The sequence below is a fragment of the Gekko japonicus genome, unplaced genomic scaffold (genome assembly GCF_001447785.1).
Source record: "Gekko japonicus isolate JY-2015 unplaced genomic scaffold, Gekko_japonicus_V1.1 scaffold1928, whole genome shotgun sequence".
Lineage (NCBI taxonomy): Eukaryota > Metazoa > Chordata > Lepidosauria > Squamata > Gekkonidae > Gekko > Gekko japonicus.
The window spans coordinates 105,584-124,145 of NW_015170339.1; the positions used below are offsets into that span (position 1 = coordinate 105,584).

The window sequence follows — 18,562 nt, forward strand, 5'->3', positions numbered from 1 at the left end:
ATACTCTCAGCATTCAAACACCCCACAGAGGCAAAATGCTCCAAAACAACTGAGTGCTGCCCACACCAGAAAAAAAGAGATTCTGGATTCCACAGTTGCACAAACAACGATACCCCCCCCCCCGCCGCCCCACACACCCTCCCTTTGTGTACAAGAACACTTCCGAGGGCACGAATGTCATGGAAATATGGCCACTGAGGAAATGGCTTACGGTTATCTGGCCCCCTTCTCCACGGCAAGTCCCAGCCCACTTAAGGCAGACGAAGGGCAAGTGCCTGAGCTAAGACTTCTTGCCACCCTTGGTTTGCACATGAAGACTGGAAAATTAATGTAAAACTTAGGAAAACGTCTGATGTTTGTGCTTCATAGGAGGTTTCCTCCTTGATGTCGAATCGCTTCCACCTTGTGAGCCTTGAGCTTTCGCACGGCCCGGTCCCTGACCTACTTCCTCTTCCTTCCAGAAGTGCTTCCATCATCCCATTCCTAGTACAGAGCGGGGACAGAAGCGGCTTGTGGAGAGGGTCCTGGGGCTGAGCAGGGAACGAGGCAAATGGGCCCGGTTGGGTCCTTGCCACAGTGCAGCTCAGCGGAGCACTCGGCCCTGGGTCGGAAAGCCCCCGGACCAGAAGAAGGAAATGCGTCCTGCCTCCCAGGGAGCCCCAGAGGGATACGTACTCTGCCGATGAGAAGGCCATCTCAAAGTTGTGCCGTCGGTCCTGCGGCGAGAGCTGTGCGTAGTCAAAGGCCTCGGGGAAAAAATTATGGACAAGTGCACAGAAGGCCATGCCGTCACTCCAGCTCGAGGAGAAGTTCTGGATGTCAACATGCTGCCGAAACAGAGGGAAGGGGGGAACGGGTTATCCAAGATATAGGAGGGCCTGGATGGAGAGGAGCAAGAGGGCCCGCCACCCAGGAGCACACTCACCTCATAGCCCCGGGTCTTGGCGCGGCACCAGTCCAGAAGCATTTGCTTGATGCTGCTGGCATTGGGGACCCCAAAGCTAGCGGAGCGCTGGACAGCCACCCGGGAGACCGCTGGGTTGGCCGGGCTGCAGGGAGAACACACAGCAACATCAGCCGGGCCACCCAGTTAGGCCACCGTATAAGTCAGAGAGGTCTGGTGCTCCTCAGCCCAAATGGGGCCCCAAAGGCAAGTCTACCCGACTCCTGGCAAACAAAACTCCCTAAGTTATCACTCCGTGGACAAGAAGTTTGCCTCCCAGCTTCACTTGGGAGGGTAAGAAAAACTGGTAAGAAATAAAAGTTGTAAGAAACAGCAAGAGGGCACACACTTTTTGGGTTACACCTCTGTCCTTATCCCACTGGTTCAGTAACTGGAAAGTCCTTGCTTTTTGTTTTTGGGGGGGGGGTGTTGGACAGGAAGAGAAATCTCAGTACGGATCCTGACATTCAAGATGGGAATTAGAATCAGTGACGTGAGATTCCCGGGAAAACATGACTCACAAAACAAAGGTGAATAAAGAATTTAAAAATAATTTAAATGTTAGCAAAACTTAAATAATATAAAGAAGGAAAGCAACCATGTACAAGCACTAGAGTTCATCCTTCACATCCTATATTTAGCTGTCTAGCATAATTGATTTGCAGCACAGAACCCTGACAATTATAGATAAACACAGACTAGATTTACATACATGGGGCAGGAAATTTCCCATGGGGAAAATATAGCATCAGAAAAATTTCTGGAAGTTCCCCCAAACACACAGCAGGAACGGGATCGCTTCAAACACCGAAAGTCTCCTGCACGAGACGTTCCCTTGCACGGTGCCCTCCCAGAGGCCAACCGTTCCTGCCTGCAGTTGTGCCCCACCCTGGATCCGTGGTCCAGCTCCTCACCTCCCGCTCTCCTTCTCCAGCTTCTCAATCATGGCCTTGCGTGCCTGTGAAGCCGAAGTCTTGGGCAAGCTCTGAGCCTTCATCAGCTCCTTCTTCTTCTCAGCCTGGCGCCGCTCCAGAGCAGCCAAGCTGCTTGCACGGCTGGGGCTCTCGTCCTCCCGCTCAAAGATGCTGGCAGAAAGAGGAAGGGGAACAAAGCAGAATGGGCAACGTGAAGGTAGAAACTACAACCCCCCCACTTGGCCCAGGGGAAAAGGCAGCGAGGGTCCAACCCAAGGGGTTTCTCATCCTAACACTTGACATTTTGGACTCTATTTAATAGGTTTCAAGCAAGCAGCAGTCTTTTCTAAGCTATCTGGCTGGAGGGGCTTCCTGCACGCACAGCGCATGTTCCAACCCTGAGCAATAGGCAGAGACACACATCTGCAACAGATCCATCAAGCTATATAGGAAAGGACATTAAAACGCATACAAAGAAACAGACAAAATCTCTCTCTCAGCTTTCAATTTCTCTCTTCTCCTCCTGTCCCTGCCAAATGTTCAGCCCACACAGAAATATCTTAAATACAGTACCTAGGGGAAGTGGAGGAAGAGGAGCAGCAGCCTAGGGCTAGCATAGCACAGTGTTTAAGAAACAGGCAGCCAGCCAGAAGATCCCTGGTTTGAAACTTGCCTCTGCCAGGAATTAAGCAGGTGGCTCGGGCAAGTCACCCACTCTCAGTCCCTTCTGGAAGGTGAGGACAATTATGAATCCAATGAGTGAATCCAATTATGCAGTTCCGCCAACAGAATGGCATTACCACTTGGGAAAGAGGGGGAAGCAATTTTCACCCTCACATGACAGACCCCCCACTTCACCTTCCCTGTGGTTTCTGGGGGTCTGTTTGACCAGCAGACACAAAATGGGGGGAGGGCAGGCTCAGTGGGCTGCAGCAGGAGGGAGAAATAGGAAAGCCCCATTCAGCTAAGTCCATGAATAGCTGGATACATGTCAATAACAGTGGCCTACCTAGCAGGGTTGTTGTAAAGCACACAGCACTTTGAACACTGAAAACGCTACATAAAGTAGTAGAAAACAGCAAGAGTCCAGTAGAAAAGACTAACAAAACTTGTGACAGGGTTTGAGCTTTCGTGAGTCACTGCTCATTTCTTCAGATACCGGACCACCCAATAATCTGAAGAAGTGAGCTGTGACTCACGAAAGCTCAAACCCTGGCACAGATTTTGTTAGTCTTTAAGGTGCTACTAGAGTCTTGCTCTTTTCTACTGCCACAGACAGACTAAGAAGAGATTGGATTTATACCCCGCCCTTCACTACCCAAAAGTGTCTCAGAGCGGCTTACAAACTCCTTTCCCTTCCCCCTCCCCACAACAGACACCCTGTGAGGTAGGTGGGGCTGAGAGAGCGCTTGACAGAAACCGCTCTTTTTCAAGAACCACTCTTATCAGAACTATGGCTTGCCCAAGGTCACGCAGCCAGGCGCAAGTGGAGGAGTGGAGAATCAAACCCGGTTCTCCCAGATTAGAGTCTGTGCACTTAACTGGCTCTCCCACTAACACGGCTACCCACCTTGATCTATCTACATAAAGTACTAATTTATTTAATTCATTTATACCTACATATCTCCCTAATGGGGACCCAAAGCGGCTTACATCATTCTCCTCTCCTCCATTTTAGCTTCACAACAACCCTGTGAGGTAGGTCAGGCTGAGAGAGTATGACTGGCCCCAGGTCACTCAGTGTGCTTCACTGGCACAAGTGGAGATTCAAACCCAAGTCTTCCAGATACTCGTCATCCGACACTCTTAACCACTACACCACACTGGCTCTTAGTGTTGTTATTGTCATTCATCCGACTAGGGAGCAGCCACTAAGAACTGGAAGTAGAGCTGACGACTCCAGGTTGGGAAATTCCTGGAGATCCAAGGGCAGAATTTGGGGAAGGAACTCAGCAGGGATGTGATGGCACAGAGCCCACCTTCCAAAGGTGCCATTTGCTGATCTCTGCAGTCAGTAATTCAATTGTAACCAATGTTCCCTCTAAGCTGCGGAGTCTTGTGAGCAAAAATTCTAGTCTGTGAGCTACTGGCATTAAAGTTGTGAGTGAGCAATTTGGCTCCTGTATAAATCGGCTTGCTCTGGAGCCCTCCTTCCTGAGCGAAGGCAAAAATGTGTGAGCTGGAGGCTAAAAAACTGTGAGCTAGCTCACACCAGCTCAGCTTAGAGGGAACACTGATTGTAACTCCGGGAGAACTCCAGGCCCCGCCTGGAAACAACATTATCCCAAAGCAGGCTGCTGATCCGGGGGGGTCTTTTTAAAATCAGTGCAGTGGAGCTGGGCTCCACCAGAAAGTTCTTCCACATAAGCCTTGCAAAAGCGAAGGCAGGTACTTGCAAGAGTCCTGGTGTGGAGAGAAGGGGATCGCCCTCACCTGCCCACTTTCTTGGAGGATGATGAGCTGAAGGATGACTTGGTCTGGACGAAGGTGTTGCCACCTGCAAGAAAGGGGAGAGATGATGAGAGGAGACACACACACACACAAAGGAGCCAGCCAGCCTTGCACATCAGGCCTGGGCAGCAGGAAGAGAACAGAAGCAGAGGAGGTCGCCACCCACAGGGGCTCCCACGGACCCCACCAGCCCCCGGAATTCCCTGCAAAGCACAAGGGACCATATAACGGGGAAAGGCTCACCTGGCCTGAGAGATACTCCCCCTAAGCCCTACCTCTGAACAATCTTTCTTTTAAAAGAGAGGAGGCTGCCTCTTGCCTTTTGCATAGAGAGATACCACGCAAAACCGGCAGACAGCATTTTGACCCTGTTGCTCAGCCAGCTTTCTGGCCACCGAGTGCAAAGGCTCTCAGATGGTGACGGATAAGCATGTGAGCATCATGGAAGAACGCAATCAATCAAGTCACCCATGTGCACGATTTTTTATGTTTACTCCCCACCATGCATGCAATTGGCCCCATTCGGCCACCTGATGATTGACAGCGGCATCCTTAGCCCCCCCCACCCCTGAATAATATTCTGGTATCCAGGCTTGGTCTAAGGAGGCCAGGAACCCCAGGAAAGGTAGGAAAGCCTCTTACTTTCGGATCTCTTCGTGAAGCTTGACTCCATCGTCGTCATGCGGGAACTTTTGCTGCCATCATCTGGGAGAGAAGGGGAAGGGAGAGAGATACAGGAGGCATTACTTAGGAAATGCCCTCCCTCACACCAATAATTAATACCGGGAGGCAAAAGCGAAATGGAGGGGCGGGGGGGGGGGGGGTTGTGACCCAGCCCGCCTGGACCTTGACACTGCAACTGGAAAGCATTTCCCACAAAATCTGTGGGCTAGCTTGTGGCTACTCACTGAAGAAAGGAAATGCACTCTGCACATGCTCATAAGCATCTGCTTCACTGTCCATTCTGATATTCTCAGGCTGAGCTATGGCTCTGGAAACAGATTCTGGGGCTGAATCCTGGCTCCCAGTAAGCCCTGCCCCCACACTGTCCCAGTCCTCTCCCCGCTTAAAAATGAAGAGAGAAAGGGGCAGAGGCCCCCCTCCACCGCCACCGATTTCATAAGCATCACCGACACTTTCAGATTTATGCCACACAGAACAGGCATCCCTAACAGGTCTAATTGCTCCAGTGGAGCCCTGAGCTCTTGGTGCCTTGCCAATCATCCGCAAGGCAGCAGCAGGGAAGCCCCGGAGTGAAGACCTGGTGAAGGCTGAAAGACGGCAGCTGCAATCGAGAGCCAGCAGGTATGGCAAAGCAGCCAATAGGAGGAGAGGTGTGGGGAAGAGAGAGAAGCCACCTGTGCAACCCAAGGAGCTGTTCACCCACTGTGGCTGTCAGGGCACGACTACAGAAATGGCAAAAAAAAGAGAAGCGGAACGCCCACCTGGATGAGCACTGGGCAGACCTCCAGGTGCAGGTGCGCAGCAGCAAAGAAGGGAGGCTGGGCGGCACAGCAAGAGCACGGGGGCAGAAAACAATCTCCCCAGGTAGTGCAGAGGAGGCGGGAGAGCTCCCCTTCTGCGGAAAAGGAGCTCCTGGAGCCGAGAGAAGAACTGCTAAGAGGAGGGAGGGCCCCTCTCCCAGTGCGAAGGAAGAACTGGCAAGGGAGAAGAGTGAGAAGAACTGGAAGACCTTCCAGAAGAGAAAGAGAAGAGCCTGTCTCCAAAGGCAGAGGAGCAGCAAAATGAGGGCGCAGGTGGCTGGGAAACTGGAGGTGACCCAGCAGCACATACGGAAGCCCCAGAGCAACCATGCGGTCGGAAGCCAAACTGAAGCAGGATACAAGACAGACTGAGAGCAGCGCTGTCCCCCCCCCCCCAAGCGCCAGCCTGGGTCTCCCACAGCCCGGCTCCTTACTGGACTGAATGAGGCGCTGGGTCTTGGTGACCGTGCTGACGGCTGAGCCGTTGGCCGACGTGGCGCTCTGCCGAGTGGTGGTCTCTGTGCTGTGACTGGCCCCCTTGGTCTTGGGTTCCTGCAGCCTCTGGTCCCGCTCCTTCTCTCGCTGCTCTGCAAAACGCACATCCCTCTGGGGTCAGGCACACTGTGGAATGCGGGGCACTGCCTGGCGCCCCCTGGCATCCTTCACACAGACAGAAGTCGCCTTGCCCGGGCTCAGCTGAGATGAATGGCAATGGCATGGTGGGAAGCCAGGCCAATCAGCCAGGAGGGGGGAAAGATATCCTGTCCCTTTAACGTTTGGAAATGGGAAGCTGAAGCTTCTCATGGCATGGAGGTTAACCAACATCTCCTGGTATTTGCTGCAGATCCAGTGGGTATCAAAAGGACAGCTGAAGGGTCCAGTTTGAAAGCTCAGGTGTGAGCTGAGGAGACCTAAGATGCTGGACTCTACAGATCAGCAAGCGGAATTTCCACAGCTCGTTCTGTGCACGGTAGGTGCAGAATCCACCTGCAAGCTGGGCCTCTTTGGACAACCTAGTCCCATTTGGCACCTCCCTAAGTCACTGCCCAGAGTAAAAAATGTGGTCATCTGAATCCACCCCTCCCAATTCCTTGAACGCTGCTCTGTTTCCTTAATTGCATTAATGCATGTCTCTGCATGCAAAGTCAAGACCGACTTTGGAGAATCTTAGGAAACTTACTCTGCTCATAAAGAAATGAATACGATAGCCAATTAAAACAGAGAACACACAGATTGGCAGGAAAATATTTTGGACATTTACATCTGAAATCAGATAAAGCGAACAAAAGGGAAAAAAGGAGCAAATGCAACTTGCAGTTTTTGAAACGTCTATATGTATATGTATAACCCTATACATGATTACAGAAACTAATGTAATAGTCCATTATTCTAGTCTCTGAAACTTTTGTACTGAGTGTACTTACTGGGTCTGGGAGTTGTGGCTTCAGTTGACTGAAATGAAACCTCCCTAATCAGTGGCTCAGCTACTGAGGTGTTACGTTCAGCAATATTTAAAACAGTCTGAGTCCCGATTCAAACACAGCATGGTGGAAGAGAGGTTCACTCCCCACTGCTTTCCACCATGCATCTAAAGAGACACATGACATGAACGCTCCATAATTGGGGCCGTAGGTTTCTAGCAGGTGGGATTCTTCAGAAAAGAGTCAGTAACTCTATTCAAATGAACTGAAATATGAATGCTGTGTGTCTGTATAAAATTACCATGTAAAATTACCATGTAAAATTATGTTTGTGAGCAGTGTATGTGTTTCTGAGTACCAAGATCAAGTCGTGCAAGTGATGGAGCACGAGACAATGAAGAGGGGGGGAAAGACACATTAATTGCAAAAGCCATCAACCTTGACTTGCTTTGCGCAGAATTTCCCTTGCCCAGGGGAAAGGCCACAGAAAGAAGAGCTTGCTGCTCAATTGTTCCCCTCCCCAGCTCTGCTGGGATTAGCCTTTCCCAAATAACAGTGTGCCAGGGCACAGTGCCCATACGAGGCACAACCGGCTGCACTGCAAGGTCACCTTTTCCCACCTGGCCTTCTGCAGCTGTTCCAACAATCTCTTACCTTCCAGGGAGGAAGAAAGGAGGGGGAAAAAGATGTGGTCCCAGCCCAAAGAGTGGTCTCACACTGCAAACCACAGAGATCCTGGGATAAGTCACTGGCAGCTAAGAATCCCAGGTGTGGTGCTGTCGTTGTCGGAAACGAGGTTCTAGCTTTCTATTACACACACACACACCCTCTCTCCAGTCTTGATCATTTGTGATTTCTTTGAAAGACACAGGAAGAGACCTGGATGGGGCTTCCACAGACAGGGAACAAAATGTGTGTGCGTACAACATGGTACTGTCTTGGTTTCTCTTTCCTTGATACAAGAAGCGAGAGGAAAATTCCCTACAAAACACAACAGAGCCCAATTTGGAAAAAAGGCCTGCCTGAAACAGGCCCAGATTTGTTTATACCAACACTGTGGCCAGAAGTAACCACCACCAACCAACCTGGTTTGCTCTGAGGAGGCCTGGTGAGCAGCACACAGCAAGTGAAGCTTTTCGCAGCATCTGTCACTTGCAAGTGTCTGCTGACCGGGCTGCTGTGAAATGCACGGGAGCATCCAACTGCAGCCGGGCAGCGATTCACGCACCCCTTTTTGGCTGCCTGTATTTGAGGGCATATCATCTCTGTGAATGCCACTGACAATCTAACCCTATACCATCTACACTGGCATCCACAGCCTTGTTTCTTGCTGCTTGCCCCTCTTCCCTGAGACCCAGTTGTCTCGCATGATCCTCTAGAACGTAAATCCTCTAATCTCAGAATTTAAGATTTTTCAAGTACACAATTCTAAACTTGTCCACCCGCCCCAGGTGAGTACCTCGCTTCCGCTGGCGCAGTTCCCGCATGGCTGCTCGGATTAACCGCCGCTCTTCAAAGTCTGTGGTCTGGTCAAGCTGCGGGGACAGGTCTGGAGAGTAAGAGGCGATCTCGTGGCCGCGGCCCCAGATTAGTTTATACCAACACTGTGGCCAGAAGTAACCACCAACCAACCAACCAGGTTTGCTCTGATGAGGCCTGGTGAGCAGCACACAGCAAATGAAGCTTTTCTCAGCATCTATCACTTGCAAGGGTCTGCTGACCGGGCTGCTGTGAAATGCACGGGAGCGTCCAACTGCAGCTGGGCAGCGATTCACGCACCCCTTTTTGGCTGCCTACATTTGAGGGTATATCGTCTCTGTGAATGCCGCTGACCAGGGGTCGTTTCGTAGAAAAAGAGCTGGGGAACTCATTAGCATAACTCATTAGCATATGCCACACCCACTGACATCAGAGGCGGGGAGGAAGCAACTTACCCTGCCTCTTCTCCTGGCTGAATGAGGGCTGGAAGCAGGGGGCGGGGCTTCGTCGTGTGCCCCGCCCCCTGCACCCCACCCCGGGGAACAGCAATACCCTTTTTGGCTGCCTGTATTTGAGGGCATATCATCTCTGTGAATGCCACTGACAATCTAACCCTATACCATCTACACTGGCATCCACAGCCTTGTTTCTTGCTGCTTGCCCCTCTTCCCTGAGACCCAGTTGTCTCGCATGATCCTCTAGAACGTAAATCCTCTAATCTCAGAATTTAAGATTTTTCAAGTACACAATTCTAAACTTGTCCACCCGCCCCAGGTGAGTACCTCGCTTCCGCTGGCGCAGTTCCCGCATGGCTGCTCGGATTAACCGCCGCTCTTCAAAGTCTGTGGTCTGGTCAAGCTGCGGGGACAGGTCTGGAGAGTAAGAGGCGATCTCGCGCGAACACACATCCTTTCCCCTCTGCATATCCACTAGGGCTGCCAGCCCCCAGGTCCGGGTGTGGGTTCCCCCGCTTCTGGGGGCTCCAATCCACTGCTGGCCAGTGGGGGAAGCCCCACCCCACAGTCACTGCTCTCCCTCCCCTCCTGCGGAAGTTTAAAGGGCTTCAGCTGATTGGTGGGGAGCACGTGGCCTGCTGATCAGCTGGAGTGCCCTTTAAAGCTCTCAGCAGGGAGGGAGAGGGGCTGTCGCCGGCTGCAGTTCCACTGGCAAAAAGAAAGGTGGTCGCAGCTTGGGGAAGTCCCCCCCACCCCAAATTTCATCACCTGCAGGCATACTGGTTGTACTTATTAACAAGCACGGAGTAATAAAATGCAAACACATGTGGCCAGGAAGCCACTCACCCCGCCGGCAGACCCACACCGTCTCCCAGACTTTGTGCAAGGAAGACATGAGATCAGGCGACCACCGGGTGCCCTGTCCGCCACCTACCATCTTATCCAGCACATCCTCCTCCTCAATTTTGCTCAGCTCTTCAGCGCTCAGTCGGCCTCGCTGCTGAACCCCCTGGGATTGGATCTTCTCCTTCACCGTCCCGTTGGCCAACTCTGGCTCTGCTGCCTGGGGCTGCTCCGGCAGCTCGGCATCCATCTGAAACAAGGTGGCAGCTGTATATGCTAAGCCAAGCCCCTGCAGCCCTAGGCCTGGTGCCCTGTGGACCCCACGGCCACTGCCCACTGCGTTCCTCTGACAGCTAAGTGAGCTGTAGGGCCAGCCCGAGCACAGGGCAGGGCGAGGAAAGCAGATTTTGCAGTGCTGCAGGAAGGGGAGCATGTCCTTTCTCTACATGATACTGTGGATCTGCCGCCCTCACCTTACCTAATGCCCTCAAGACATTAGTAGGAGTGAACCCTGTAGTGGAATAAAAATGGACTTCAAGAAGTCAGGGATGGACAGAATGTAGACTGCAGCCCACTGGCAGAGCACTGCACAATAACCAGTGCCCCACTGGACACTTGCTGCTGGCTAAGGGCCAAACTACACATCATGTTTCTAACAAGTTGGGTCCAGGGAACCTGCTTTCTTTGCAGCCACACAGCTGCTGTAAGGAACAACATTATAAATGTCCACCAGGGCCAGATTTAGCACAAGACTCCGGCGTGGGGGGAGGAAGGGCTCCTACCTCCCCCCATGTGCCCTTTTCCTGCACAGGAACAGCATAGGGGGTGAAAGCATCCCATTCTGATGTCCTGAACTGATTTCGGCCCTGCCGATCTTTAAATGCTGTTCCCCCAAAACCTGCATCCTACTTGTTAGAAAACGCAATCTGTACTTTGTCCATCAGACCCCTTGTCATGAATGCTGGACTAGGTGGGTCTGACCCAGTAAGGCACATTCTTTGGATGCTTGAGGTCAAGTGACTGACGTCCCCGGAGAAAAGTCACGCAAGGCAGAGGTGCTCCACCACCTGAACAATGGAACTTTTGCAAATGTGTGTCTACAAAGATGAGAACTAAAAACATGTTTTGCTTTTTTTAAAAAACGATGGATATCCATAGGGCTAGGTCAAGATGAGTAGCCGTGTTAGTCTGCCTGTAGCAATAGAAAAGAGCAAGATACCACTAGCACCTTAAAGACTAACAACATTTGTGGCAGGGTAGGAGCTTTCGTGAGTCACTGCTCACTTCTTTAGATGGTGTCTGAAGAAGTGAGCAGTCACTCACTCACTGCCACAAATTTTGTTAGTCTTTTATGATGCTACTGGACTCTTGCCGATATCCACAGGGTTATACTGCATGGCAAATGCGCAGGTCTACCCATGTGCAGGGCTGGAGCACCTTCTGCCTTTAAAGAACAAATCAAAATTCTGCACCAAGGTAAAACAAGAACACTCAACTTTGTAATCCACATACTTTATGCATAGTAAGGAAATGTGCACAGTTCATCCTGTTTGGCATAATGTTGTTGTTGTTTTTTTTTACTACTTTTGAAAGTTTATTCTGACCTTGCCAGTCATGGGGCAGGGCAGGGAGCAACACAGCTCACTCACACGTGAGATTTCAGCAGGCATCACCTGCACACGTAGGAGGAGGAGTTGGGATTTATACCACGCCCTTCACTCAAGAGTCTCAGAGCAATTTACAATCTCCTTCCCTCCCCCTCCCCACAACAGACACCCTGTGAGGTAGGTGGGGCTGAGAGATGCCTGAGAAAACAGAGAGAGCTGTGACTGACTCAAGGTCACCCAGCTGGCTGTAAGTGGAGGAGTGGGTAATCAAACCCCATTCTCCAGATTAGAGTCCGCTGCTCCCAAACTGGCTCTACCTCTGCAGCCATAAGGATTAGAAACTTGCTTTTTTAAAAAAAGACAAAACTCTCAGGAAACTGAATTCTCCATTTACTATCACAAGCGCCAGGCTTTCAACAGAATTCCCACTCTGCTTCTGTGTAGGGACACAGCAAGGGATGCCTGCAGCAGCCTGGGGCCTCCTGATAAACTGTGTCAGGGGATTTCTCGGAGAGATTAAAGAGCTTATTCGAAAGCAGCTTGCCGATCGGGGATCAGGACGGACCTGGCACTGCTATACCGGGGCAAGGGCTGCCTGATGCCAGTTTTCTGTCAACACGACCCCCACATAATGCAGTGTGAGAGGCCAGCCAGGTCGAAAATACACGACAGAGTCAGTGGCATTTGGGGGTGGCAAGCTGGAGGCTGTGGGGCAGAACACCTAGAAGCTTTCGGCAGCCCCTTTCTCCCACAGCAAACACAGCCAGGTGGCCCCCATTTGCTCTCGGGCAGGTACTTCTGCACCGAGGTTGACTGGGCCATGCGGTCACGGCAGATGCAGAGCGACAGCAGAGTGGCCCACTCGGAGCCGCACACTGCACCTCTGCACAACTCACTGCTCTGCTCTAGGCTGGCCCAGATCAATGACTCATGCAGATGCTTATCTGAAGGGCAGGTTATTATTATTCTTACACACCCTAAAGTAAATTTTCTCAGGTTTAAAATAGAAGAGTGCCTTAGGTGCCAGGCACAGAGTTCAGATGCCTGTCTTGTTTACGTCACCACGATTCAGAGCCTGCTGGCAGTGCAGAGCAATCCCCGAGGTAACAGCCCCTGCCTAAAAGGAACCAAGACCTTCCAGGGCACCCTGGCCACACTCCCCCGATGGCTATCCTGGATCCTTTCTAGGTGACTGTCTCTCTCCAGCGCTAGTCTTCCAAGTGACGGCTTGGCACCTGTAGAATCACAGAGTTGGAAGGGACCTTCAGGGTCACCCGGTCCAACCCCCTGCACAACACAGGAAATTCACAAATACCTCCCCTTCCCCACACCCAGTGGCTGCTGTTCCATGCCCAAAAGATGACAAAAAACCCTCCAGGATCTGCAGCCAAACTGGCCTGGAGAAAAATTGCTTCCTGACCCCAAAGTGACGATCGGCATTTCCCTGGCCACAAGAACTAAGCACTGAGGCAACCCTTCCTGCCCTCCCTCTCATGATCTGCCTGTAGTTGAGGCACAACCCCAAGGTGGGTCACGGCAGCAACACCACTGTCAGTCACTTTGGGATTTATTTATTTTTGCTTGAGAAAGAGACTGAGGGGGAAAGCAAAGAAGAAAGATATTTTTTTTAAAAAAACAACAACAATGAGGAAAGACTGGCAGAGGTTGGAGCGATGCTTTCAGCAACAGACTCAGTGGCCCTGAGAATTCAGGCCACCAAAGTGAAAGCAAATTGGCTACCTGCCGCAAAGGAAGAACAGACCAGGAAAGGGCACTTAAACTATCCCCACTTCCCCCTGCAACTCACTTTCCTACCAGCTACTGCCTCACCTAGGGCTGCCAGGCCATAACTGGGAACCCCCAGGAGCAACTGGGTGGGCAGGGCCTGGTGCACCAGCATGTCGATGTTACTTCTGGTAAAAACTGGAAGTGACATCATTAGAAGCTCTAGGACTCATAAAAAACGATGGTAAAGCCATAGCATTTCGGTAAATTCTAGAGTGTCCATTATGCCATTTTTCGTTTTTAACAGAAGTGACAGCACACACGTATGCACTCCACAGACACCCCATTTCCTCATTCCGGTGCTTGAGAAACTGGCAGACGATAAAAGAAGATGCTGGAAGGTCTGCTGCGTATAGCAGGAGACCTGGCATCCCTAGCCCCACCTCAGGCCACAGCGCACATGTAACTAGGCCTCAGGTGCAGGAAAGGAGGCCACAGAGGGAAGAGGGACGGGGCAGGCAGAAGGGTTCAGCTCCCCACAGGCACATCTATGGCCTGCTATCAGCTGAGGACAAACTGAGCCTCCAAACCTGGGCCTCCTACTGAACATCTAGCTTCAGCCATCTACAGTAAAAAAAAAAAAAAATCAGGATGGGCTGTGGCACTACATGCCGTACGGCTGACTCCTCCCTAGCAACAGTTGTTCATCCACACACTAGAGAGAGAACATCCCCGCTTATTCTGCTTCACCGTAAGAGTCCGTAAGCTTCTTGGCAAATCCCGGCACGAAACAACAAGAGATTGAGACGGCTGCTATCAGCAGGGCACAGATTCTTGGATGTACCCCTGCGTTTGGCTGCTCAGAAAGGGAAGCTTTCTAAAAATCCAGGCTGGGAGAGCCGCTCTCGCTGGCTGCGGGGGCTGGACTCTGAGCCAGTGTAAGAAGACCCCAGGCAGCTGTCCTGGCAGCCACACACACGCCCCGTCCCAGTGGTATGAGAACAATGCAGTGGCAGGAGGTGGAGGAGGAGGAAGGGCCGGGGCTGGTACAGGTAAGGGCCATGCACACCTGTCACTCTAGCAGGCGGCTGTAAGCCCCGTGCAGAGGAGCAGCTAATCTCCTGTGAGGGCTGGCAAAGCCATGGGCACACGTCCCTCTCTCTCAGGCCTCTTGCCAGCAACTTCCGAGGGAGGATGGATTGCCCTCCTCCCTTCGCCAACCTGAAGCAATCCTGCAAACAGCGTCGCCAGTGGTCAAAGTAAGCCAGAGCAGCCGGTGGTCAACTACAGCAGCAAGTTTTGCAGCAATACAGAAACATCCCATAAGATGTATTTTCTAAAGCCTCACCCCACCCCAGAGGGCTTGGACCGTTCTTCTAGTGGCGGTGCCAAGAGGACGAAAAGAGAGGTACAGGGATACAGGCATGCATGGCAACTCTGCCGACTGCCCTATCCTGCTCCTTAATCCCAAGGTATGTGGGGAGCAAAGTTCCCTCTAAGCTATAGAGCCCTGTGAGCAAAAATTCTACTTTGTGAGCTATTGGCATTAAAGTTGTGAGCAGGAGATTTGGCTGCTGCATAAATTAGTTTGTTCTGGAGCCGTCCCTCCTGAGCTAAGACAAAAATGTGTGAGCCAGAGGCTAAAAAACTGTGAGCTAGCTCACACTAATTCAGCTTAGAGGGAACACTGGTGGGGAGAGGCTGCAGTAGCTGAGTGTGGGAGGGAGGGCACCCTGCACACGCTCAGAGGGATATCTGTTTATTATACAACATCCATTCATACCAGTATCTTTGAAGAAGGGGTGTGGGAGAGGCATGGAAAACAAAAGACCTGGGACCAAAGGCGGAAGAAGTCAAGCCAGGAAACTGCAATGCAGAATGTCAAGCCAGGTGCAGAATTCAGCATCCAGAAAATCTCTCCGCTAAGTTTCCAGCCCTCTTGGCTGTGACGACAGGCTTGGAAGCTGTAGGGATACTACCTGCTAAAATCTCTAACACCGCAGAGGAGCCACGGGGCTCCCCAGTGATCCAAAGAGCTACAGGGCCCCCTGCACACAGACACATGAAGCACAGCTAAGGTGGGCTTCTCCTCCTTTGCCAACTTGGGCAGCTCCCTCCCCTCCCACCCTTGTCAAAGTTCAGACTGCAAACTCCTCAGGGCAGGGTGTTTGTCTTCATTCCATCATAACATCAGCAGAATACGACAAGGCTATTGCAGAATCCAGCTGTTCTGGGTGGGATTTCTAAAGGCATGCAGGGCTTCAGTCAGACCAAGCCGCGAGGGCCCCGGGTCCCTTTCCTAGCTCCCATCTCACCAAATGCCAAAAACAGGAGCTCTGCCCAAGTGGCATTGGCTGATCAAGACGGATCCTTTCTGCTGCTGTGAAGGAAGAAGCAGCAATGCCAACCCTTTGCTACCTAAGAGACAGAGAAGTGGGAGGCCAGGCGCATGGCCATTTCCGCATGCTGGACCCTGTCACCCTTCCCATCTGATGCCATGGAACCGGGGGACTCACAAAGCTGCCACTCCGGGAGAGGTGCACCTCCGAATGCCTCCGGGTGCTAGAGAAAGTGGGCGGATGGGGCACCGGTTGCCCAGGCTCCTCAGTGCCCACGAAGTGAGCGCACGGATCCTCCGACTCCAGCAGCAGGGTGCTGGGGTCCTTCTCCTCACCCAGGCAGAGGCCGAGCAGCTCCACATTTTGGCTCAGCTTTGCCTGCTCGGCCCACAGGGCGGCGGTTTCTTCCCGGAGGTCGCTGAGAGCGGCGGCCAGAGGGCGCACCAGGCAGAGGGCCTCCTCCACGCGCTGCTCGACAGCCTGGCGCCAGGTGTGCAGCTCCTGACGGATCTTCTGCAGCGCCTGTTGCAAGGGCTCCTCCAGCGCTAACTCCTGCATGTGGTCCAGTTTGAGGACAGCTACCCCAGGCATGACAATGAAGCCACAGGGGCAGGGGGGAGGGGGAAGCGGGGTTTGCTAGCGTAACACAAGCCCCACAAAGTTGTGAGAGACACATGCACAGATCCTGCCTAGAAGGAGCCAGAAAGTCTTTTATAGCAGTGGCACAACAGTCACTTGTCCACACCAGCGGAGGAGGGGGGTGGGGTCTCTACGTTGCCAACCAGCTATTCTTATCACAGAAGGGCCACAAACGGGGGAAGAGAGCGGCAAGCAGCTCGGGAGGCTCCAGAGTGACAGACAAAGACAGAATGATGGAGCTGGGCCAGGTGTCAGGCGGTGGGAGTGGGGGTGGGAGAGGCACTGGCCAAGTGCAGTGGAAGGTGGGGGCTGCCCTCTTCCAGTGACAGATCTGGGGTAAGGGTGCCCCCTGGGGACTGCACAGAGCCTCAGCCTTCCCGAAGGCACTACACTCCGGCACTCCCAGGCAGCCAAACACACACAGGCCTCTGCAAAGCAGGCCTGCGTAATCTGCAACCCAGCAAGCTGGAAAAAAATAAAAATGCAGCCCAACAACAATGAATACGCCCAAGCAGCTGAAGAAGACTCCTCTACCGGCTGACTGTCCCGAACTGCAGAAGCAACTGGCGGTGTTGTCAAGGTGTCAAGGGCCTGGCCAGGTTGGCTGCTTTAGCTTGGGGGTTCGCTAGTTGTGCGGGCCTGCCCCAGCCCCGGCTGTTCACCCATCCCAAGGCCTGGATCAGCTGCTCTCAGGCTCAGGCGGAGAAAGGAGCAGGTAAACCAGCTGACCTGGATAGCGCAGGCTAGCCCAATCTGTCAGAGCCTGGAAACCAAACAGGGTCAAGCCCTAGTTAGTACTTGGATGGGAGACCACCAAAGAAGTCCAGGATTGCTACTCAGAGACAGGCAATGGCAAACCACCTCTGAACACCAGTTTGGTGTAGTGGTTAAGTGAGCGGACTCTAATCTGGGAGAACCGGGTTTGATTCCCCACTCCTCCACTTGCACCTGCTGATGTGACCTTGGGTCAGTCACAAGCTCTGGCACAGCTGTCCTTGAAAAAGAGCAGTTTGTGTCAGAGTTCTCTCAGCCCCATCCACCTCACAGGGTGTCTGTTGTGGGGAGGGGAAGGGAAAGGAGTTTGTAAGCCGCTCTGAGACTCCAAGTGAAGGGCGGGGTATAAATCCAATCTCTTCTCTTCTTCTTCTTCTTTTTGCCTTGAAACCCTACGGGGTTGCCATTAAGTCAGCTGTAACCTGACGGGTCTTTCCACACCACCAAACCATCAGGGGAGTTCCCCCAACCCTGTGGGCTGTTTCTGGTAGTAATTGCTAGCACCCCACTCCCATGTTTGATGTTCATCACTAAACTGTGTTCATAAATCCATGAATGTGTGTATTATCACAGGAAAACATGGGTGGTGGGGTTGTTGTTTTTTTTACAAAGACTGGGGGGAGTCAGAAGGTGGAGAATTTTGGGGAAGGATAGGCTTACACAGTCAGGAGTCAGGAGACTAGAATTAGTAGCTCTAGAAACACAGAGAGCCATGCAGGATATCAAATGTAACAGCTAAAATGCAGACCATGGTCAACCCATGAGGTACTACAGGATAGCCATTCATTCCTAGGTGCTAGGGTAAAGTTAACTTTCTTAAAGGCTGCAGAGGATAAGAGAGACTCCGTCTTGCACACACACCCATCCCTGCAAAGATACTGAAAGGCTTAGTTGGCACAAGCAGTAGATGAGAGGGGCAAACCTGTGTCTGGAGTGCATCATTTCGTATTGCAGGCGAATGAGGAAAACCAGAATGTCAGGAAACACAGGCTACCACCGTTCTTCCTGATACACCAGTTATCTATAGGGAGGACCTTTCTTCTTCTTCTTCTTTGGTACAAAGACCACCAAGATAAGCAAACCCCCACCTTCAGCTGTGCAGTATATTTCTTTTTATTTATTTTATTAAGTCATTAATATTTCACCTGTACCCTGCTTTTCTCCCCCATGGGGACCCAAAGTGGCTTACATCATTCTCCTCACCTCCATTTTAAGGCTGGGCCAAGAAAGCGTGGCTGGCCCAAGGTCACCCAGCGAGCTTTTCCACGGCACAAGTGGGGATTCGAACCTGGATCTTCCAGATACAAGTCCAACACTCTTAACCACTACACCACACTGGCTCTCTCTATGCCAGTGAAATCCCAAGACGGCAGGACTGGCAAAACCCCTTCAAGACACAGCAGCAAGGATGGATGGGGGAGGCCCATGGGGGGGGGGGGTTTCCCCCAGGCAACAGATGCTGCTGCTACTGCCCAAGTATTCTGCTCT

The 18,562-nt window shown here is 52.1% G+C and overlaps 1 protein-coding gene across 1 annotated transcript in view; it reads right to left on the reverse strand.

Moving 5' to 3' along the window:
* The window catches only part of SMTN (smoothelin), a 68,961-nt gene that overhangs the window by 6,236 nt on the left and 44,163 nt on the right, over nt 1-18,562 (reverse strand). The window contains exons 14-22 of the mRNA XM_015418166.1: nt 15,839-16,297; nt 10,082-10,240; nt 9,475-9,550; nt 6,227-6,379; nt 4,951-5,013; nt 4,291-4,354; nt 1,858-2,028; nt 926-1,049; nt 676-827 (exon numbers count right to left, since the gene is read on the reverse strand). Coding sequence (XP_015273652.1) covers nt 676-827; nt 926-1,049; nt 1,858-2,028; nt 4,291-4,354; nt 4,951-5,013; nt 6,227-6,379; nt 9,475-9,550; nt 10,082-10,240; nt 15,839-16,297 — 1,421 coding nt within the window. The remainder of the gene's footprint in view (nt 1-675; nt 828-925; nt 1,050-1,857; nt 2,029-4,290; nt 4,355-4,950; nt 5,014-6,226; nt 6,380-9,474; nt 9,551-10,081; nt 10,241-15,838; nt 16,298-18,562) is intronic.